Source organism: Vigna unguiculata, chromosome 1 (genome assembly GCF_004118075.2).
Source record: "Vigna unguiculata cultivar IT97K-499-35 chromosome 1, ASM411807v1, whole genome shotgun sequence".
Taxonomy (NCBI): domain Eukaryota; kingdom Viridiplantae; phylum Streptophyta; class Magnoliopsida; order Fabales; family Fabaceae; genus Vigna; species Vigna unguiculata.
This window is the reverse complement of record NC_040279.1, coordinates 22327428-22351351: the sequence shown is the minus strand read 5'-3', so window position 1 is coordinate 22351351 and position 23924 is coordinate 22327428. Positions and strand designations below refer to the sequence as shown.

At 36.2% G+C, this 23924-nt stretch overlaps 1 protein-coding gene across 1 annotated transcript in view; it reads left to right on the top strand.

Annotated features, from left to right (window-relative positions):
• The first annotated feature begins 4300 nt into the window (after positions 1-4300).
• The window catches only part of LOC114173498 (alpha-mannosidase At3g26720-like), a 30589-nt gene continuing 10965 nt past the window's right edge, over positions 4301-23924 (top strand). The window contains exons 1-22 of the mRNA XM_028057951.1: positions 4301-4623; positions 4731-4814; positions 5956-6044; positions 6239-6413; positions 6603-6722; positions 6824-6907; positions 6985-7056; positions 9432-9545; positions 9674-9774; positions 15941-16034; positions 16148-16315; positions 16392-16481; positions 18460-18525; positions 18615-18671; positions 19256-19478; positions 19608-19747; positions 19908-19976; positions 20959-21018; positions 21118-21189; positions 21374-21421; positions 21517-21636; positions 22439-22504. Of these exons, the coding sequence (XP_027913752.1) occupies positions 4426-4623; positions 4731-4814; positions 5956-6044; positions 6239-6413; positions 6603-6722; positions 6824-6907; positions 6985-7056; positions 9432-9545; positions 9674-9774; positions 15941-16034; positions 16148-16315; positions 16392-16481; positions 18460-18525; positions 18615-18671; positions 19256-19478; positions 19608-19747; positions 19908-19976; positions 20959-21018; positions 21118-21189; positions 21374-21421; positions 21517-21636; positions 22439-22504 (2310 nt within the window). The 5' untranslated portion in view covers positions 4301-4425. The remainder of the gene's footprint in view (positions 4624-4730; positions 4815-5955; positions 6045-6238; positions 6414-6602; positions 6723-6823; positions 6908-6984; positions 7057-9431; positions 9546-9673; positions 9775-15940; positions 16035-16147; positions 16316-16391; positions 16482-18459; positions 18526-18614; positions 18672-19255; positions 19479-19607; positions 19748-19907; positions 19977-20958; positions 21019-21117; positions 21190-21373; positions 21422-21516; positions 21637-22438; positions 22505-23924) is intronic.

Below are 23924 nucleotides of genomic sequence, written 5' to 3'. Positions count from 1 at the left end.
GATCAAAGGAACCTTCCAATTTCAAGGTTTAACAAGTGGAAATTCCAGGTTAGGGGAGCTGAACCCGAAATTCTATCTTAATTGCATTGTCTTGCATGATTTTAATGAAGCTATGACCTGAATTTCGTGTTGCACATGAGGGAATTTGGGGTTGTGGGTTTTGGGTACTGTTTCATTGGAATTTGACCTAAATATATGCATTTAATGGAGTTGTGTTCTGTATATTTTGTGATTATGCAAAGTTGGGTTGTAGGGGAATATATTCCTGTCCAATTATGCTCATATGCCTAATGAAGTTATGCTGAATGAATTGGTATGTTTTGGGTTGTGTTTTGAGTATCTGGTGTAGTGTTTGTGTGCGTGAACCAATGTCAGAACCTGCAATTCTCGCACACGCGAGCTAGACTCGCCTAGGAGAGATATACAGGGACTCGTACCCTTTATCTGCTCGAGGCTATCGCTCAGGCAGAGGATTTTTGGTTTGGGCGAAAGGTCATCTCGCTTAGGCGAGTGAGTCTCGCCTAAGCGAGAACTCGAAGAATGTTTTGATGGTAGCTTAACTCGCAGCCCATGCGAGAGATTTTGATTCTTGGGCGAAATGTGATCTTACCTAGGCGAGTGTAACTTGCCTAAGCGAGAGTTCGAGGCTGGTTCTGTGCGTGGTGCTCGCTTAGGCGAGGTAACCTAGCTTAAGCGAGATGGACTGGAGTGCTTAGGCAAAGGCTTGAAGATTAACAAAGGATGGTTGGATTATATGTTTAATTGCATATGATTATATGATTATGTGGTATTAAACTGATTGGTGGTGGACTTGGGATGTGTGAACTATCATGCTTCTAGGATATCTTAATGGTGGGCTTGCTGGTGTTCCATGGGTTGTGGCCCGGAACGTATCCTTGGGTTGTGGCCTAGGGTAGGGGTTAAGCACGTGGCATTCTATGGGTTGTGGACCGGAATGACTTCCCTTGAGTTGTGGCTCGGGATAGCGGATGAACACGAGAAACTCTTGAGTTGTGGCTCGGGTTGGCGAGTGTTACCAGTGTGAGTGTGCTGGTTGTGGCCAGTACAGATGGGTCCAGATGGATTGCCCTCCTCAGTGTTTTGTTGAAGAGTTTGGTAGTCCTAGGACTTTACGGACTATGTTCGTATTTGGGAACTCCACTTGGCGTTACGGTGTGTGATCCGTAGCATGGTTTCGGCACGTGCTTTATCGGTTGTGGCCGATAGGTGTGGCAGCAAAGCGCCTTGAGATACTTAATAGAGGATGTAGAACACTGCTAGCATGGTCGTGGCCATGTGAAAGAGCGAGAACGAGTCTCCTTGATGTGCAATGATATTACATGGTTGTGGCCATGTGGAAGGAAGGGAACGAGTCTTCCTTGATGTGCATCGATATTACCGGGTTGTGGCCATGTGATAGAAAAGGAGGAGGTTCTTTGGTGGTGGAATGACTGATGCATGGTTGTGGCCATGCAGAATAAAATAAAGGATTTTCTTTTAATGTTTTCTTTATATATATATATATATATATATATATATATATATATATATATATATATATATATATATATATATGTATGTATATGGTGTATTTATGTATAATAATGTGTTATCTTTTTAGCTCATCCTATCTGCTTGTGTTTGGCGATGATCGTGTACGTGGTACACGTGAGCAGATGATATTGCAGGTGGAGTTGATGAGGCTTAGATGTGGAGTGAGGAGTTTTACATGATTTTGTTTTGAGATATTTTGTAAACTCTGATGAAAGGATTTATTATCATGTTCAGTTTTTATGAGTATTGAACTTTGGTTATATTTGCAATTAATAAAAATATTTAAATTTCTCGCGTTTTTGGAAAATGAGGTTTTATTAAATGCAGTGTAATTATGAATTTACCTTTATTTTATTAAAATTCGTAATATCCTGTCGGAATGTTACAGTTACGTGTGGGAAAAGTATTAGCACCCCACGACGCCCATCCTAAGATGGTACCTTTAATTAAATGTGTAAAAGTTATGTGGTTTTTCAAAATATTTAATTTTCCCCAAAAGTAATAATAAAAGGATGTACAAAAGAAAAAAATAATTTTTTTTTTTAGTTTTTGGGCCCGACAAAGATTAATCCTCGCTCTTACATATCTCCATTTATAATGGAGAATCAAAGTTACGTAATTCTTTTTGAAAAAGCTATTTGGAAAAAAATTTGAAAAATTATTTAATTTTTTTTAATAATTTTGAAAACTTTTTCATTCAAATTTTTAGTATTATTTTATTATTGGTGTCATGCGACGCGAGCGGTCGGACCGATAATGAAAATAAATTCTTTATTTTAATCTTTGATATTTTTTATCTTTTTTATCTTTTATAATTTTTTATATTTTTTTAAAGTTATTTAAAAGTGGATGTGGATGTTACTACGACATGAGCAACCAGATAGATATTAAAAAGTAAACAAAGAAAACTATTTTTTTTATTCTTAGATTGGTATATATTGTTTTAGAATAAAAGGAACGAAAGTCTAAAATGGGTGTCATGCAACGCGAGCGGTCGAGCAAACATCAAACCAAAGAAATAGGAAAAAAAAATTATGATTTAAACAAAATGATGAAAATTAAAAAAAAATAAATCAAAAGAAAAAGAAACTAACAATGACGTACCTTCTGCCTCTTCTTTTTTCTTGCCTTCTTTTATAATATTTTGTTGTTTTTTTTCAAGAGAGATAAAAATGAGATGAGTCTCTGTGGGTGGTGAATGGAAAGAATTAGAGAAGTGTAAAGAATCCTTTTTTCTTGGTCATGACAGAGTGCGTATTTATCCTCATACCTTGCAATATCAATGCAATCTCAACCTTAACTATAATGAACAATATAAGGAATTCTTGCCTTCTTTTATAATATTTTTTTGTTTTTTTTGTTCAAGAGAGATAAAAATGAGATGAGTTTGTGTGGGTGGTAATGAGAGAGCAAGAGAGAGTATAAAGAATCTTCTCTTTTTTTTTACCTCCGTCCAATATGTTTTTTCTTTTTGAAAGAGAGATGAAAGAGGAGGTGTGTATGTGAGACTGGTGATGGGAAATAATTAGAAAAGTGTAGAGAATCCTTTTTTCTGGTCATGACAAAATGCGTATTTATACTCACACCTTGAAATATCAATGCAATATCAGTTTTAACTATAATGAACAATATAAAAAAGAAATTGGTTATGATAGCAAATTATGGGAATCAAATCCTAGCAAATTAGAGCACAAAATAATCATCATGAATGATAAATCAGAGCACAAAATCAATCCCAATTAATAATATTGATTCTTACCATTTGAAGAGATATTACTTCTAATTATTATTATATAACTAATTTCTCTATTAGGAATAAAGTTAGAAAATATTTGAGTTATTGGGTTCATGAGAAGGAGTGTGATAATTAATAACAAATTGGGCTCTTCCTTTTTTTTTTTTTCTTTTTTTTTCTAAAATTAAAGTTTGAAAATATGTGAAGAAAATTTTGTTTCATCTTATTTTTTAATTTTATTTTTATTTTGTATATATTTTGTATAATAAAAGAAATATAATAAATAAACGAATCATATTAAATGAAATAGAAAAAATGTCCGATTTTATTAATCAACAACAAATTTTCAGTAAAAGAGGAACACTTACTCTTTCTTTTATTTCAAAAAATTGATCTAATTTCTATTTGGAATGAAAGAAAAGTGTGGAAATAATTATAAATGACAAAATGATATTGGAACATAATTTTGGAAGAGATGATGGAAGCTGGAATTTTGGGGGTTGATATCGAGTTAATCAAATTTTAATTGTTTGATTATAAATTAATTTGATATGATTTTTCAGATTATAGATTTATGTTAAATTAAGCTTTTTAATAATTTTTTATAATATAAATAACATAAATATAGTAAATTTTTAACTAAAAAATTATAATGAATTTTAATTTTATATAACTTACTAGTAAATTTCACCAAAACAATATTATACTATTTTTTTTAAAATATATATAAATTTTAAAATTTTAAAATATAAATTTAAACCGAGTCCAATATTCATAAAATTTCACTCGTAATCGTAATCCAAATTCGACTATAATTATCATTTTTTTTATCTCATCTATCAAATTTACTTTGAATTTGTTTAGTTTAAGTCGGATACGAATTTTTCTCTGTCCTAGTTATTCTTTCATTTTTTCAACTTTTATGAAAACTTATCCACTCACGTCTAGACAAAAAGACTGAGATAATGCATCCAAAGAAGTATATAACATTTTCTTTGAAAAAGAAAGTTAATCATTCACGGAGGGCCCTTTTCTTGTGTCTTTCCTTGCACTCCACAGTTACTTAATTCATTAACGATGAAAAGAAACTAACAGTATATATAGCCAAAATCAGTGGAAAATCGGTAGCGGCAGCGATGGTCAATGCAGCAGCGGTATTCGCCTTTTTGGTGGCGGCGATTTGGGTTGTGGAATCAGAGTACATAGAGTATAATACGACGCAGAGGATAGTACCAGACAAAATAAACGTGCACTTGGTACCTCATTCCCACGACGATGTTGGCTGGCTCAAGACCGTCGATCAATACTACGTTGGGGCCAACAACTCCATTCGGGTCTGTCTTTGTTTTTTTTTTTTTTATATAATTTATTATTATTAATTTTGGCTGCAAAGTTAGGAATTGTATTATGAACAATTAATTGAGATGACTTGTGGTTGCAGGGTGCATGTGTGCAGAACGTGCTGGATTCTGTGATATCCTCGCTCTTGGAGGACAAGAATCGCAAGTTCATATATGTTGAGATGGTAATTGATCATATATGGCATTTCAGTTGCATTGCACTGCGTAGCTTGTATTTTGGATGAACTTTTTTTTGTAAAGAATTTTAGGGGAGAAAAATATAATGATAAATCTGAATGAATAAAATTAATTTGTTAAAGATAAATATTTGAGAAGTTATATGTGAGAAATTCTACGTATTAATTCAAGTATAAGCTGGTCCAAAGAGACTCATGTTTGGACAAATTTCTTTCTGAGTAATTCTAGGAGATAGAAGTGAAATGAGCATCTTTGGAAATTAAAATTAGCTTATGTACAAGTAAAAAAAAGAATTAAAGAAGTTATATTAGAGAGATTTTACAAATTAGCTTATGTGTATACTGATTTTAATTGTGAAGAAACTCATATACTTTTGTCCAACTAGATCCTTAAAAGTCATGTCTAAACAGTTGCGACAAGTGATATGTGAATCTCATTTTAAATTATAAGGCTTGTGCTCCACGGAGTTCATAATTCACTTCCACATGGTCTTTTGTTTGCCAAAATAACAAGTTTCATGAGATATGACTGGAATATTTCATTTTCTCATATTCTCAGTGAGAGAGGATTGGGATATCATAGCTGATTCTTTAGCCAATCAGGGTGCTGTTAGCATCCATGCCATTTGTTGTTCATAGTTCTCCTCCTTTAGAATTACCGGATTGGTAATTAGCTGATGCATGGGCATCTTTTTCCTGCATTGTAATTAGTTCTTTCTTTCAGGAAGCATTAAAAAGAGTATATGTCTATGAGTATATAAAGTATATTTTGTGTTTATAATGAGGCCTTTGCATAATGATATAAATATGTTTTTAACTAGTGACAGTTTTTTAAAAAGGTATTAAAATTTATTTTAATAGAAGTGATTAAAATATTAATTGTACGTGTCAAGAAAAAAATCCGATGGTTTGAGAGAATCTTTTAATTAGTTGCAAGTATAATGTGTGAAATACATCAACAAAGGAAAGAAGTGAGAAAATATTAACTGAGTGAGTGAGTTTTGAAGTTGTGTACAGGAATAAATAATAGTACCTTCCTGTGCTTTTCGTGGTGTTTTATTTTTTTACATGTTGGGTTTTAAGGGACAAGAACTAAGTAATAATTGAGTTTTGATTTTTTTATGGGTAGGCTTTTTTCCAAAGATGGTGGAGACAGCAAAGTAAAGCAATGAAAATTAAGGTCAAGGAGCTTGTCAACTCGGGTCAGTTGGAATTCATGTAATGTGCCTACCCTATGTTATTCTTCCTGAAGCTAGTTAATAGCTAGTTCTTTTCAAATTCATGTCTAATTTGGGAGGGTGCTTTTGCCTAATTTATAACTGGCATATATTATGTCAGTGACTTTTGAATCTGACTACTAATTTCTTATTTTTGTGCTATTTTTTGTTTGGTTCCTGATTCTGTTTTTGAAGAAATGGGGGTATGTGTATGCATGATGAGGCTACCCCACATTACATTGATCTAATTGACCAGACCACGCGGGGGCATCAATTTATCAAAGAGGAATTTGGTAAGGTTCCAAGAGTTGGTTGGCAGATTGATCCATTTGGCCATTCTGCAGTTCAGGCTTACTTGCTTGGTGCTGAGGTATGTTCATCATAACTGAACCCTGTGGGCAATTATGTGTACTAATTACCAACATAACATGCTTTATTTCACTTCTAGTCACTTGAAGATTGTACTATTATGTGTAAAGTCATTCACACACAATCATATTGAAGTTGTCGCATGCCATTATGAATTTGCACGTCGTATTTGATTGTATCTTTGCTGCAGCTAGGATTCGATTCTCTCTTTTTTGCTAGAATTGATTACCAAGATAGAGCCAAGCGATTGAAGGAGAAGACTCTTGAGGTTATTTGGCAAGGTTGCAAGTCTCTTGGTTCTTCTTCACAAGTTAGTTCCTTAATGATTCTGTTTCTACTTAGAAGTTAGATTTTTTTCCCCTCATTTAAGTACTTTAGAGGAATTATCCCTAAGGATAAACTTCATTGCAGATATTTACTGGGATATTTCCTAGGCATTATGATCCTCCTGATGGTTTTACATTTGAGATAAATGATGTTTCCCCTCCTATTCAGGTAGGTAGTCTTCGTTTATTTATTTATTTTAAACTTACTTGAATAATATGTTTAATTCTCTATTTGATTATTTGAAGGATGACATTCTACTATTTGACTATAATGTTCAAGAAAGGGTCAACGATTTTGTATATGCTGCCTTAGCTCAGGTGAGATCTGGCTGACAATTGAACCTTTTTGTTTTCATTTTTTTTTGTTTTTTGTTTTTTTTTGGTTTTTCTTATATAAATCTCTACATTGATAGCTCAAATGCTAAATTGAGGTCTAAGAATGCAAGTTAAATTCTACTTAGTAAACTAGGAATGTAGTGGATTTTGATTTGTTACCTTTCACATTGAAGGCCAAAAATATGTGTTGGTGGGAAAGGTATTTTAGGAACTTCTTGTACTTCTAAAATTGCCACGTGATCTTTTTGACACCTAAAGTATGCATCTTAAAGAAGGACTTGAAAAGGGTTAGCTATATGACAGGAAAATTCATTCAAAGTAATTTTATACAAGAAGATATATATAGGGAACTCTACCCTCTAGAATAATGATTACAATGTATTACAATACCACACATGTTGCCAAGTGGTTTTGACAAGTAACTCATATAGGTACATCTCCTTGTAACTCAACAAAAATGGCCGAAGAAGAGCCAGACGGAGATATTGCCAAGTGGTTTCGACAATGGGAAGGTGGCATGTGGAGGACATGTGCCAAAAATCGGATGCAAGTAGATTGACCCTTGATGATGCGTGGATGATTGATTGGTCGCGTGACTTCATCATAACCCTTGAGGTGTACCTTAACGTGACCTTTTCCAAGAGAACAACATTGGATGACAGTAAACGATGATGTTGATAGTGGTGAACGATAGTCGAGAGTAGTGGTGATAATGATAGATGTTGCTAGGGACAACAAAGGAGAAGATAGAGCAGGATCGTACCCGATGTGATAACAACTTGAATAAATAAGATAGAGAAAACACGGTGTATTCGACCTACATTGTTGTACCTTATTGATGTAAATATATAGGTTACAAAATGAGGTAGGACATTTACCTCAAATCCTAACCCTAAAGCTGGGTACACACAAAAAGAAATAATAATAAAATAATATTACATTTCAACAACCGTGTTCCTTTTCACAAAGCAATAGGTTGGTCATCAAGGTTAGGTTCACAATTATTCATGGAATTTTTCAAAGGTTCTAAAGTAAAGTAGAAACACTTCCTTCTAGCTTAAATGATTAGAATTGTTCTTGGATTAGGTTTGGTTGCTTTTTGTCTCCTTTGATTAGAGATGATCTTGACTCAAATAAAGTTACCCTCATCTGGAGCAGCTTCAGAAGCATTCACTTGAGATATGCCTACAGATGTACTAGGAGTACCAAGAGTAGTATTAGTATGGGATGATTCCTGTACCAAAGGGACAAAGGATGATTTAAGAGATTCAAAAGACTGAATTTCTATAGAACTCTCCCTCTAAAGTTGAAGACATAATGAAAAGTGACATCCATAAAGATAAAAAACTTCTACTTCTAAGGATGGTAACAAGGATATCCCATTTTATCAGAGGCATAACCAACAGACATATATTTAACAACTCTAAGATCTAACTTCCGGCTGAATATGAACATGTACGACTATAGCATACATGAAAACTTGATTGTGAAGGCTAGAAAAAATGGTACATATGGAAATGTAGATTTAGATTCAGTTGGATAAGTCCACCTAGACTTGAGTAGTTGTTTGTCTACTATTATTGACCTTGGTTCCCAATTTTATAAGGCAATATAACTGTCCTTGTTCCTTAGCAATTCTAATCATCCTCCCCGTGGCAAGATCTTGAAAAATACTACGAGAGAAAAAGAAAGTTACAAAACAATTTTGGTCATGAGCAAAATTTTGAGCTAAAACAAAAGAGTTGTAGCTAAGGTGACAAAGCGCAAGATGTGGATGTAGAGCCCCTAAGATTGGGAGATCCATACCAACTTGAAAAGGACTAGCTATATAAGGGGAAAAAAGATTTTGATTGAATTGATTCAATGTAAATCACTCCAACATATATAGAGACCTCTACCCTCTAGAGTAATAATACAATGATTTCTAGTATCTTACATTAGCACACTTTTAATAATTACAATATCTCCTTGTAACTCAACAACATATTTTATCCTCACTCAACGAAAGGCATGGATGATAAAGAATAAGAATTACCTAAAAAGAATCTGGCTTATATTAATTGTAACAATTTTCCTTTAACTTAAATATTTACACATTTTAATTTTATAATATCCATCTTTTGTACTTTTATTAGATGTCACCGAAGCAAATTTGTAGCCTTAAGTTAAAGTCTTATACAATTTTGCAAGGTATCTTCTTTGAGAATCTATAACACTACGGCCTTTGAAAAGCCTGACAAATTTATGAGAGTAAACCTTTTATTTTTATTCATATATTTTAGTTGGTTTTATGTTGTTTGAAATGGAGTATTTGTATATCATGGAAAATACAGAATAAATTTTCTACCTATTTCTAGGCTAATGTGACCAAAACAAATCACATTATGTGGACAATGGGTACAGACTTCCGTTATCAATATGCTAATTCTTGGTTTAGGCAGATGGATAAGTTCATTCACTATGTTAATCAGGTAACCTAGCTTGCGCTTTTGTCTAAATTGTTTCTCTGGAGTTATTGTTTTATATCATTTATGAGACTTACTGATTTTGCGCCTTGGAATTACAACTTGCACTTGCACATCATGTCACATTCTCTCAGGATGGACGTGTCAATGCATTATATTCAACACCATCTATCTACACTGATGCAAAATATGCAGCTAATGAATATTGGCCCCTTAAAGTTGGTGATTTCTTCCCGTGAGTTTATTATACTTATGTTCTAGATTTATCTTTGGAATTAGAGGTAAGGAGGGAGAAGGGAAGGGGAGGGAAGTCACAACCTTCTGTTTGGGAGCTTTTTAACGAGGGGAAAGAAAGGTAAATAACTTATTTTAAATTAAATAACTGATATAAATGTCAATTCCCATTCTTTTAACTTTAACTCCCAACAAACAAAAGGAAGAAAGTAAACCTTCTTTCAATGAAGATGTGGTAGATATAATAAGTAGATATAATAAAGCTAGCATGAGCTTTCTTCTAATAGCTTAAGCTATTGAATTTTTTAAATTGTTATATTTATAATTAATGCAGCATATCTAATGCTAATTCTAAGGGACACAATGTAACACTTCATTTTTCAGGCAATCCCACACTCACCTCTTGTTATCACTTGAAACTGAGACTTTAAAATATATGAGTAGTGGACAACAGTACCACTCTCCTTCTCTTCTATTTATAATGAAGCAAGTACATATGAAAAGACTGCTCTAAGATACTAGGCATGATTAGATGCAGCAGTAGATATGGCAGTAGATAGTTTCCCACACTCAACACCCTATACATAGGGTTAATGATACAATAGGTAATAATTCTAACACCCCCCCTCAAGCTGGAGCATACAAATTGTATGAACCAAGCTTGGAACAAATGAACTCAATCCGAGGTCTCCTTAATGACTTGGTCAACACATCTGCAAGTTGGTCATTTGACCCAACGAACTCAGTACAAATTTCCTTGGTCATCAATTTTTCTTGAACAAAGTGGCAGTCAATTTCTATGTGTTTAGTTCTCTCATGAAACACTGGATTTGATGCAATGTGGAGAGCAGCCTGGTTGTCACAGTACATCTTCATGGTCTGAATTTCACAGAAGTTAAGCTCTCGAAGAAATTGCTTTACCCATATGAGTTCACACGTGAGAGACGCCATTGTCCGATATTCAGCTTCAGCGGTGGATCGAGCCACTACATTTTGCTTCTTACTTTTCCAAGAGATAACATTTCCTCCAAGGAGGACACAATATCCCGTAGTAGAGCGTCTGTCAATAGGAGAGCCTGCCCAATCAGCATCACAGTACCCAGAGATTTGAACATTTCCTTTATCTTCATATAGTAAACCTTGTCCTGGAGCCTTCTTGAGGTACCTTAAAATACGGATGATGGCATTCCAATGTCCAATACATGGAGTCTGTATAAACTGGCTAACAATTCCAACTACGAAAGATAGATCAGGCCTCGTAATAGTGAGATAAATTAACTTTCCAACGAGCCTCCTATATCTCTCTGGATCGGAGAATAATTCGCCTTCTTCTGTTGTTAACTTCTGATTTGGGTCCATAGGACTCTCTACTGGTCTACAGTCAATCATACCTGTTTCTTGTAATATATCAAGAGCATATTTTCTTTGAGAGATTACAACTCCATCTTTTGACTGAGCTACTTCAATGCCCAAGAAGTATTTGAGGCTTCCGAGATCCTTGGTTTGAAAATGTTTACACAAGTGCTCCTTCAGTTGAGATATTCCAGTAGTATCATTTCCTGTAATAACAATATCATCAACATATACTATTAGGTAGACACATTTCCCAAGAGAGGTATGTTTGTAAAAGATTGAATGATCTGCCTCACTGCGTCTTAACCCAAATTTCTGAACAATAGAGCTGAATTTTCCAAACCAAGCTCGTGGTGATTGTTTGAGGCCATATAAAGATCGATGCAATTTGCATACCATACCAGACTCCCCCTGAGCAACAAACCCAGGAGGTTGCTCCATGTAAACTTCCTCCTCAAGATCACCATGAAGGAAGGCATTTTTGATATCCAATTGATGAAGCGGCCAGTGACGAATTGTTGCCATTGCAAAGAAGAGACGAATAGTAGTCATTTTGGCCACGGGAGAGAAGGTGTCACAATAGTCAAGGCCATAAACGTGAGTGTACCCTTTTGCAACCAATCGGGCTTTGAGTCGATCAACCTGACCATCGGGGCCAACTTTAATTGCATACACCCATCGACAACCAACAACCTTCTTGCCCGAAGGGAGGGGCACGAGCTCCCAAGTATGATTGCTTTCAAGAGCCTGCATCTCTGCAATCATGGCTTGTCGCTATCCAGGATGATCAAGTGCTTCAGTCACATTTTTGGGAATAACAACAGAAGACACTGAGGATAAAAGTGAACAATAAGAAGGAGATAATCGGTGATAGCTAAGAAAATTATAAATGGGATGGGGATTTCGAGAGGAACGAGTACCTTTTCTGAGAGCAATGGGCCAACCTGAATCACCTTCACCAGGAGTCGTGGGATCAAGAGACAAGGGAGAAGAATCTGAAGTAGGGGATTCACCTTGTTCTTGTACAACTAGACTAGTCGTCGGTGTCCTGTGTTGGAGAGAATCAATAGGTGGATATGATGGCTCAGGAGGACTTTGGTTGAGGCTTGGAGTGACAGGGACATTGGAAATATTGTACTCAACCACGGGAAAAGGAAGGACCTGCTGTATGACATGGACATCTTGAACAGATGGAGAGAAGTAAGGGGTCTGTTCAAAAAATGTAACATTGGCAGACATGTAATATTTCTTGGTTTCAGGAGAGTAACATCGATACCCTTTTTGAAGTCATGAGTAGCCCAAGAAAACACATTTGAGAGAGCGAGCAGAAAGCTTGTCTAACCCGGGAGACATGTCATGAACAAAACATACACAACCAAAAACTCTAGGAGAAGTGTGAAAGAGAGGATTTTCTGGAAACAGAATGGAGAAAGGGACCTTATGATTGAGAGAGGAAGATGGCATCCGATTAATAAGAAAACCTGCAGTTAAGATGGCATCTCCCTAGTGATGGACAGGAACGTTGGCACTAAGCAAAAGGGTACGAGCAGTTTCAACTAAGTGTCTATTTTTTCTTTCTGCTATACCATTTTGTTGCGGCGTATGAGGACAAGTAGACTGGTGCAGGATACCATGGGAACTCAAAACATTAGAAAGAGCAGACGAAAAATACTCTTTGGCATTGTCACTTCTTAAGATTTTAATTACTTGACCAAATTGATTCTTGATTTCATTCAAAAAGATGTGAAGAGGGATAATAATTCAGAACGATCTTTCATAAGATAAACTCAAGTACATCTCGAATATTTATCAAGGAAAGTAACAAAATACCTAAAGCCAAAAGATGAGACACGACTAGGTCCCCAGATATCGGAATGGATGACAGAAAAACTAGAAGTACACTTTGATTGAGACCTTTTAGGAAAGGTAGATCTAACATGTTTTCCTAGTTGACATGACTCACATTCTAAAGTCTGGAGACTACTAAGTTCAGGAAACATTTTCTTTAACTTGGACAGGTGAGGGTGACCAAGCCGATCATGTAACATTTTAGGATTGGGAGCTGCAACACATGACAGCCGTGGACGAGATCCAAAATGGTATAATCCGCCCGCTTCATATCCTTCTCCAATCTGTCTCCCCGAGCCACGCTCCTATATAACAAAAGATTTGTTATCGAAGGTTACAGAGCAATTCAATGTTTTGGTTAACTGACTTAGGGAAATTAAATTGAAAGGACAATTAGGGACAAAAAGGACAGATTTTAGATTTAAGGACGGAGATAAGATGGCTTGAGCGACTCCCTTTGAGGATGTTTTAGAACCATTCACAAGGGTTATAAAATGAGATTTTTCTTGGAATGAAATGGTTGAGAACAAAGAGGTATTACCAGAAATGTGGTCAGAAGCACCAGAGTCAATTACCCATGAATTGTGACCTTCCATGGATTGAGAGATGCAAACAGTTGATGTACTTGGAGCTTGAGATGACTGTGCCAAGCTGTTGGATTTGAGGCGTAGGTACTCTTGATACTCGTCCTCAGTGAACTTGGAGTCAGTAGTCTCTGCCTGGGAGACATTGGCTGTTTTGGCAGGAAATCCATGTAAAGTGTAGCAGTTTTCTTGGGTATGACCCATCCTTTTACAATACGTACACTGAGGACGCCCACGACCTCCACGTCCACCTCCTCTAATTCCACGACCTCCTCTTCCTCGGGTGGCGATCATGACAGATGGTTCCATTACAGCAAGAGTTTCTGGAGTTTGAAGAGCTGGAACACGTATCATGCGGGAGATCAAAGTTTCCATGGAAGGAACCTCATGAGAGGTCAAAAGCTGATCTCGGATATGATTAAAGTCTGGGTGTATAGCGCAGAGGATCATTACCATATAGTATTTGTCAAGCTTTTTCTTCATTTCATCTAGAGAGTCGACTTCCAAGAACATTCGAAGTTCTTCTACAGAAGCTTGAGCATCATTCATGAATGAAATCATATCATGGTTAGTCATTTTCATAGATGCCAACTTGTTCGCCGAATCATAGAGGCACTGAATATCATTTGACAAGATATTCTGAGTTCGCTTCCAAAACGAGTGGCAAGTTTTGAAGGCCCGTAGGGACATCAAAAGTCGTGGTTCCACCGACTGCCACAATAGAGCACATAGTTGGAAATCTGCTTGTTTCCACTGTTCAGCCTTTTCAGAAGGTACGTGGCTGCCATCTTTCTCAAGGTGGTCGTGATGTCCTTGACCGAGAAACCACATCTCGACGGCAGCGGACCAAGATAAGTAATTTTGGCCATTTAGTTTCTCGGAAGTAATGCAGGGGCTTCCGGAGAATGAAATAGCACTCCCAGTACCTCCAATGGCCATGATATGATCAAGAGAATAAACAAAAACAGAGAGGATCACGGAAAACAGTGAAACAGTGACGATTTTCGAATTCGAAAGTGACGATTTCCACAAGGGGTGCTACTGGACTTCACCGGAACAGAGGTTTGAGGGTCAAAATAGGTAGAGGAGGCTCTGGCGACGGCGACGGAGGTGGCGCGACGACGAACCGGCGACTGGCCGGTGGCGCGTGAGCGGCACGCGCCTGACTGGAGCGAACAGAGATGACACGCGTGGAGGCGCGTGGCGACGGCTCTGCCTGCGACACCGACGGGGTTGGCTGTCGCGCGGAGAGGCGGTCCAGATCCGGTGGTTTCCGGACGGAAGTGCGTCGGTGGACGGCGGCGGATGGTGGCGGACGGCGGCGGACAGCGACGGAGGACTGCAGACAGTGGCGGACAGTGTTGAAATGTTGTTTGACAGTGTTGGGTAGTTCAGAAACGAGGTTAAGCAAACTTGGACAGCCGCAGACAGCGGCCGTGACTAACGGCGATCAACCGCGAACAGCGGTGATGGACCAGATGAGACAGAAACCAGAGCGGGATCGACCCGCTTTGATACCAACTTGAAACTGAGACTTTAAAATATATGAGTAGTGGACAACAGTACCACTCTCCTTCTCTTCTATTTATAATGAAGCAAGTACATATGAAAAGACTGCTCTAAGATACTAGGCATGATTAGATGCAGCAGTAGATATGGCAGTAGATAGTTTCCCACACTCAACACCCTATACATAGGGTTAATGATACAATAGGTAATAATTCTAACATTATCAAATGAATTGCATATTCTTTGCAGTTCTCCAAAACCAGTTACCTCACTCTATAATGTTTCCAAAACAAGCCGTCTTCTCCGTTCAACTCCAATTTGTGGTTGCAATTTATTTGCCATGATCTTACTTTAGGAAAAGAAGTTTGCTGCTAAATCTCTGAAGTGTCTTTTCCTAGATATTCTGGGTGGTAGAGAGGTTACCATTGCTATTTTCCTCAATACTTATAACTTCTAAGGTCAGCATCTTTGTGATTTGTCCCTTCTTCCTTTTCCACTTCAGATTAGAGACCATATAGAATTTAGTAAATTGTGAGATAATCAGTCCACACATATATAACTATAACATACTTTGTACAGCATTCCGCACAAGGGAATCTGATGGTAATTTTGATGGCCAATTTTGCACAAATTAATGACTTGATCAACTAAGAATTAGTATTTAATAACAGCTAATCAGTATTATATATGTGATAAGATCAATTAAATATGCGCAGCTTAATTCTAACACTAACATAAACTTTTGTGAGAGTTGGATCTTGACAAATAGGAAGATTACCACCTTCATTTACTTCCCTTCCCATCTCTTCCTTCACTTCAAAGCTTCCACTTAGTTTAGAGATCCAATTTTAACTTCAAGACACAACATTTTAGGTACGCAGATCACCCAAATGCATATTGGACTGGATATTTTACAAGTAGGCCAGGTTTGAAGGGCTATGTGAGAGTGCTGAGTTCTTATTATCAGGTAAAATATTTGACCTATTTTACTTTATGAATTAATTTGTTAAGTCTTGTGAGCTAAAGGCTCAGTTTTCTTGTTTGGGCTATCTTTATCGCTTTTCTTTTATTGACATTTAGGCAGCAAGGCAATTGGAATATTTTAAAGGGAGGAATGAAACAGGACCAAATACTGATGCATTAGCTGATGCTTTAGCAATTGCCCAGCACCATGATGCAGTTAGTGGCACAGAAAGACAGCATGTTGCTTCTGATTATGCGCTGCGACTCTCATTAGGATATGAAGAGGTGTATATAAATAATTTTCTCCTTTAGTATTGATATCATAAACATAAACTTATGCATACAACTTTTTAATTTTCAGGCAGAAAGGTTGGTTGCATCTGCACTTGCTTCCTTGGTAAATCAAAGATTAAGTTCGCATAGGGTGAACCCAGTGACAAACCTCCAACAGGCAATGCACCACAGTCATAGCATAAGTTTCTTTTAGTTTTTATGGAAGAATCAAACATAAATTACCTACTATTTGAAACAGTTTGACTTGACAGTCAATTAAAAATTAAAGATGAATGATTTTTGTTAGCGTATTTTACTATATGATCCTAGTTGTTGTTCTTGGGATACACAAGGATTCCATCATGAGACCCTATCATTTATCTCTAGAGGGTATCCAAAGCCGAGTCGAATTCATTCCCCAACAATGAACTCACTGTCCATTGGTGCAAAATTGTTTTTCTGAAAATTGTGTTTCTTTCTAATTTTGGCTTCCCTTCTTCACTGTGCAATTTTTTCGAGGTGTTTTCCATCATTTTTTCCACTACTGCTGCTGTTGTCAGCTTTCTAACCAGCTACCTCACTGTTAGGATCGTCCTGACTATGTGACCACTGCACCACCAAAATTGTGGCCATCAGAGCTACCACATGCACCTAGATGCAAATGTTCTTTTCTCTCCATCAATCACTGGCAGCAGAAGGTGGTGGCACGTCTGGCCAATGTTTTGGTCATGCCCATTGGCCGCTAACTCGCCTTGGTGTTACCTTCTCCAATTGGGTCTTGCCTTCATGATTAGGGGTTGTTTTACATATCCCCTCTCTTTTGGGATTAGATTGTGGGTGTCTGACTATTCCCACATTGAACTTTGTTTGGTCCACCTTGTTGTAGTTTGTGCAAGTTATTCCCTAACATACTTTCACTTTAAGATAAGACTTTTAATCACGTGAATTTAATTGAGTAACATGGTCTTTTGAAATTTTATTAATCTTTTTGAACACCGACATTATTTACAAGGATGATATTTTTGTCATCCTACACATGGGTATGCTTGAGTGACCAACAAATGTCCACTAGTGTTGAATTTTGTCTCCAGCAAGTAGTGATTTTGACCTTCTACTTTATCTCCATCTCTATTGTGTCTTCACCGAAAAGTAGCAACCCATTCAGACCAAGCTAGAGGAGCTCCACTCGACATTTGTAGTTGCTTTGAACACAAGCTCGTTACTTTTTCAAACTCAATAATCAATACAAAGGTTTCTTTGCTTTATATTTTTCTTTTTGTCTCTTAATTTGGTATTAGAGCTCCTTTTTCTCTTTGTTTTCCTCTTAATACTTGTACAAAATCATGGTCAATCTCTATATTTTTCTTTTTGTCTCTTAATTTGGTATTAGAGCTCCTTTTCTCTATGTTTTCCTCTTAATACTTGTACAAAATTGTGGTCAATCCAAACTTATGCATTTAGTTTGTTGGAAGTCCCACATTGGCTAGGGGTAAGGTGATTTCATAGCATATAAGTGGGTGCCAACCTCACCCTACAAGCAGGTTTTGTGGAGTTGAGTTAGGCTTAAAGTTCACTTCTTAACATGGTATTAGAGCCATGTGTTAAGCCTATCCTAGCGAGATTTGTCGTTTGTTTGGCCTATTGTGCCACCCGCTATCGGAAAGTTTTTTGTTTGTTGGGCATGTAGTTCCATCCGCTATCGGACCACCCATTAATGTCTAGTCCCACGCTCGAGATGTATATACTTCGGCGTGAGGGGGTGTGTTGAAAGTCCCACATTGGCTAGGGATAAGGTGATTTCATAGTATATAAGTGGGTGCAAATCTCATCCTACAAACCGGTTTTATGAGGTTGAGTTAGACTTAAAGTTCACTTCTTGACATAGTTTTACACAGTTCTCTACATTAACCTTAGTTGATAAGGATTCATATTTCTTTTGTCTTATATGTCCTTGATAAGTGATATAAATGAACGACAAAGGAGTTATTTATCCTACTGAAAATGTTTTTGGCTGCTTTTAACTGTTTTTGATTTCTGATATATGCTATTAACTATTATCAATCTGTCACTTATTTTTTTTATTAACTTAGGCTTCCTAAATCTTCTTAGTTTAAGAACATTTGATATTATACTAAATTATGTGAATCTATTTTCAGTGTCCTCTTCTTAATATAAGTTACTGTCCTCCATCAGAAACTACATTGGTTAATGGAAAGAGCTTGGTAAGGATAATATGATTTTTTGCCTGACTATAATTAGACATGAATTTTTCTTATTAAAAAGTTTCTCACAAATTTTATTCCCATTTTAGGTGATTGTTGTTTATAATCCTCTTGCTTGGAAGAGGGAAGATGTAATCCGAATTCCTGTAAGTTCTTCTACTGGCAGTTTGTTTATTTTATTTCTTGTCAGACTTGGGTATGGGCTGTGAAAGGTGTATTCCATCACTTCAAAATCTGTGGTTGCTGCCATGTTCCATTTACTTGGTTGTTATCATTGGGTCATTTTTTTGTAGTCTTGAAAAATATATTACTTCACTTATTCTTGCAAATTTTATTCTTCAGAGCTTTTTGTTTGCCTCTTGAAGGATCGTAAAGTTTGTTTATTGTGTGTTAGAAGGCTTAAAGATGATAAGAAAAACATTTGTTTTCATAATTTCTTCAAGTTTGATGGAATGAGCTAATCGAGAGATCTATAGGCACTCATATACTGTTTCATTTATTCGTATTTCCTCCCCTTGGATCTTTAATTGTATGCATTAATGCACCCTTGGACCAATAAGCAAGCTGAAAGAAACAGAATGTGCATACACATCAGATATGATATTCGAACAAATTTCTTTGATTCAATTTTTAGTGATTATCATTCCGATTATTTATAACTTGTAACTATTCAATCACTTCAGACACTAATTTAATCTTTGTGTGACTGATTCCTGAACATATTTGCCAGATTTCCGCTACACATGTTTTTGTTCAGGATTCAGATGGGAAGAAAATTGAGTCTCAGCTTCTGCCTCTGTCTAATGCTACTTTGACTATGAGAAAATATTATGTCAAAGCATATAGAGGAAAAGCTCCTGGGAGCAACGCACTCAAGTATTGGCTTGCATTTCCAGTGTCTGTACCTCCCCTTGGTTTCAGCACCTATACAGTGACAAGCTCTGATCAATCAAGTTAGTGATGTGTTCTTGCTTTGTTTTTAACTGTGTTTATTTGTCTCTGGTCTGTTGTCTGTATCAGTGTAGTGGGACTGAAATATAACATTAATTAACTTCAACTTTATGACTCTTTGAATGACATAGATGATAGTTCAACAATCTCAAAGATTTTAAGTCCAGAAGGAAGTACTAATAAAAGCATACAAGTTGGACAAGGGAATCTAATGCTACTTTATTCAGCAGATGAGGGAAAACTGACTCACTATGTTAACAGTAGAACCCTGGTAAGTTTCAATGAGCTTATTAGTTTTTCTATTTGTAGTCTTCTCAATATACTCCAAGATCAGTTGTTATCTGATAAGGGATTCCATTATTTTCTGAGTTCAATTTGATTAAGGAATAAAGTTAGCAATGCTGAAGTTTCTTATTTTATTTTGGTTGAAGGTTACAGCATCAGTTGAACAATCATACAGTTATTATTCTGGAAACGATGGGACTGATAAAGATCCCCAGGTAGTTACATATATACTGAAGCTTCTATATATTTGAATATCATTAGTATTAATTTTGTGCACTGTTAGTGGGAATAATTTTTTTATTGATATAGTTGTCTTTGCTATTCTATTCTGTGCAATGTTATATATCAGGTTGTCCTAGCCGGATGATGACATTTTGACATTTCTTTGTTAGGCATATTTTGGTATAGTATTTTGTTTGTTAAATTTAAAGAGCACCAAAAACAGCCCAGAATGACATTTTTCACCTAACAGCATCGTAACTGACCAATTTGCTTCAAAAATAGCAACAATACCAAAGAAAGCCCCTGAAAATGACTAGGCTTTCAACAGATCAGAGAGATTCTCCTCTCTGTTGCCGAAAGGAGACTTGTTTTGCTCTAATCATCAGTGTCTACACTTGATTGTTGCCACACCTGTGGTTTTCAGATGTGATTGATTTCTTTATTAGGACTTGGCCACCATACAAGCCTTCTGATCCCACCAGTAGCTGTTGGCTGACTGGTAGGATTCTTTTTGGAAACAGGTTGCCCTAGCTGTTTGGTAGCTACCTTTATATACTCATCATACCATGTAGTGAAAGGAGAAAAGAGAATTATGTTCTAAGGGGATGATTTGTATAGCATGGTCTCCCTATGCCATATGAAATACCGTGTTGAGAGTGTAGTATATGCAGTACAAAGTACACTCAAGTTGAGCATATATGCTCTCAATAACCTAGCAAATAGAAACAATAAAAGAACCAACATTTGTTTTCTGTTTTCAGTGCAGGATAAATAGAGCATTTGTCAATCAGAAGATAGACTTAATGCTCTACATTGTACATGTTTTCTCATTTTCTTTAGTTTCTTTTTCTGGCTTTTCCTTTACTCTGTCTTCTAGTTAGAACTATGATAAGATCACTTTCTTACTTTAATCTGTAATATTCTTAATGAACCTGGTTAAATATTTGTTTTGATTGCAAACTACGTTTTTCTTAGGCTTCAGGGGCATATGTCTTTCGTCCAAATGGCTCGTTTCCCATTAAATCAGATCATCAGGTTATGGACTTTTCTTTTCAAACATTCAATGGTTGATGATTTTAATTTATGACCAATCCAGACAATAATTTACATTTATATTGTATGGTTTTTGTTCAGGTATCTTTTACTGTCCTGCATGGTCCAATATTGGATGAAGTGCATCAACAGCTCAATCCATGGGTATCCCAGGTAAAATATGATTAAAATAGCTATTATACGAATAATCTTTCCTATGCGCATTCACACATCACTCCTAATGCCTGCAGCGTCCCCGCCCCCTCAAATTTCAGTTAAATTAGAAGTTATATCTCTTGTAATTTTCGATTTCCTTACAGTAAGCATGGAAGTCTAATTTTGTTTTTTGCATACACAGATTACAAGGGTATTCAAGGAAAAAGAGCATGCTGAAATTGAGTTCACAGTATGTTATCGAACTGGAAGAGCAAATGATTGTTTCATTTCAATTATCAGAAACATTTGAGATGTTGCATTTTAAATTTATACATACATATGTAGGTTGGGCCTATACCAGTGGATGATGGCATTGGGAAAGAAATTACTACTCAATTTAAAACGACAATGAAGACCAACAAGACATTCTACACTGATTCTAATGGACGTGACTTCATTAAGAGGGTTTGTTTTGTTTTCTCTCCATCTAGTATTATAAATAGTGTATACAAGTGATTATTAGATTGTAGTATCAACTCTGCTGGCCTTTGTATTATGATAAACTATTCAAATTTTCTATTGGAGAATTCCAACATTTTTGCAAGCAGAAGATACAATATAATTAATAGGAAAACCTTGAGTTGAACCATCTTGTTAATGGGGGTCTCACATAGGATCCATGATGGGTGCATGAAATGTGAAGAGACTTCATTTAGGTTTAACACCAATGATATCTGACAAAGTGCTGGCCTATCTGAAAGTGCTTTCCTTTGTCACCTGACATGTTCATTGTCTTGTTCTAGTTTGGAAACAGGAAATCATCTTATTTTAAATTGATCTGAGGCAAATTTTCTCTCAAATTAGATTATTTGGGATTTTTTTGAGAGACGAGTCTTAAGGGTTGCATCAGTTTCTCTTCATCAAAATTAGAGTTTCATCTTTCAGTAAGGGTTTCCATGCTCTTCTCTGTTCTCTGATGATTTTGGCTGGAAAGGAATGCTAGAATTTGCAGGAAAGCATGCTAGACAAAATCATGGACAGGATTTTTTTTTCTTCTGAAACTTATGTTGTCCTGATCACTTCTTTTTTTCATGACTTTTCTTTATTAGATATGCAGAGAGTTTAGGAAGCCATGTTACATGATTCAGTCTCTAGTTTTTGATGTTTCTCTTTTGTATTATTCTTGAGGGGATGGCTTATTCTCTAGCTTTGTTCCATTTTTTCTTTAATGTATTTTCTTTTTCAATTGATTGAAATTGTTTTGCAGATTCAAGATTTCAGGCAAGATTGGGATCTGCAAGTGAACCAACCCGTAGCTGGAAATTATTACCCAGTATGTTTCATTTTATTGAAGACTCGCTATCCATTTTTCTATTTTTAGCTTATATTATGTATTGTACTGTGGTACTTATAGGAACTGGATCAGAAAACTTAAGAAAGATGAAGTTTACAGAGATAAAAGAGACAACACAGTATATTCTGGAAACAAATTCAACTTATGACCTTCTGTTAGTACTTTGGATAAGGGTTGAGACTTTTGTGTACGGTGTATAACGTTTTTCTAGAGTGCCACATGGAATACTGGTTGAATTTTAGAATGAGGTGGAAGCTCCAGCTAATATGCTACTGCCCTAACTTGGCTAGAATTTTGTAAGGACCATAATAGCTCAACTTCTCATTCAACTTTTTAGCCAAAGATGTCATCCTATATGGTTGTAGTTTGAGATACATCGAATTCCTCACCTCTAATTGAACATATCTAGGATGATGATAAACATATCTTTTCATTTGATCTTGGGCCTTCAACAGATTCTCTTGTAACCCCTTTAACAATGTGTCTCTCTCATAATTTAGGGAGAATACAATTCCTATATACAAGACTAGAATCCTATTTTAGGAAATATAACAATAGCATCTAGACAATCAAATCCCTATGATTCAGGAATACCATCATACACTGCAATTATAATATGCTAAATAAGGAAATAATAAAACACAAATCCTGACAGAATTAATACAAATAATAAAACAGATTCTAATACTCTCCCTCAAGCTGGTGAATAAGTATTTTCCATTCCCATCTTGGAAACAATACTCTCAAAGTTGTTGCTCAGCCCCTTCGATAGAATATCTACAAGGTTTTCTTGTGAGGAGACATATGGAGTGTAGATTAGACCACTGTCTAATTTTTCTTTGATAAAATGTCTGTCAACCTCAATATGTTTGGTTCTATCATGCTGCATTGGATTATGAGCTATGCTAATAGCAGATTTGTTATCACAATAACGTTTCATTGGTTCATCCAATTTTATCCTTAAGTCTTCCAAGATGATCTTCAGCCAGAGTAATTCACATATCCCTTGTGCCATTGCCCTGAACTCTGCTTCAGCACTGGATCTGGCTACCACGTTCTGTTTTTTACTCTTCCAAGTCACAAGATTCCCTCCAAGGAAAGTGCAATATCCCATAGTTGACCTCCTATCCACAATTGACCCTGCATAGTCTGCATCTGTATATGCTTCCAGACTTACATTCCCATTTCGTTTAAACAAAATTCCTTGCCTGGGGTTCCCTTCAAATATTGCACAATTCTTAGTGCAACTTCTAAGTGAACCTCCTTCGGTTGGTGCATGAATTGGCTAACTAGACTCACAGCGAATGCAACATCAGGTCTCGTGTGAGATAAATATATCAGTCTACCAACTAGCCTTTGATACATTTCCTTGTCCACTGCAGTATCTTCTTCGACGCTT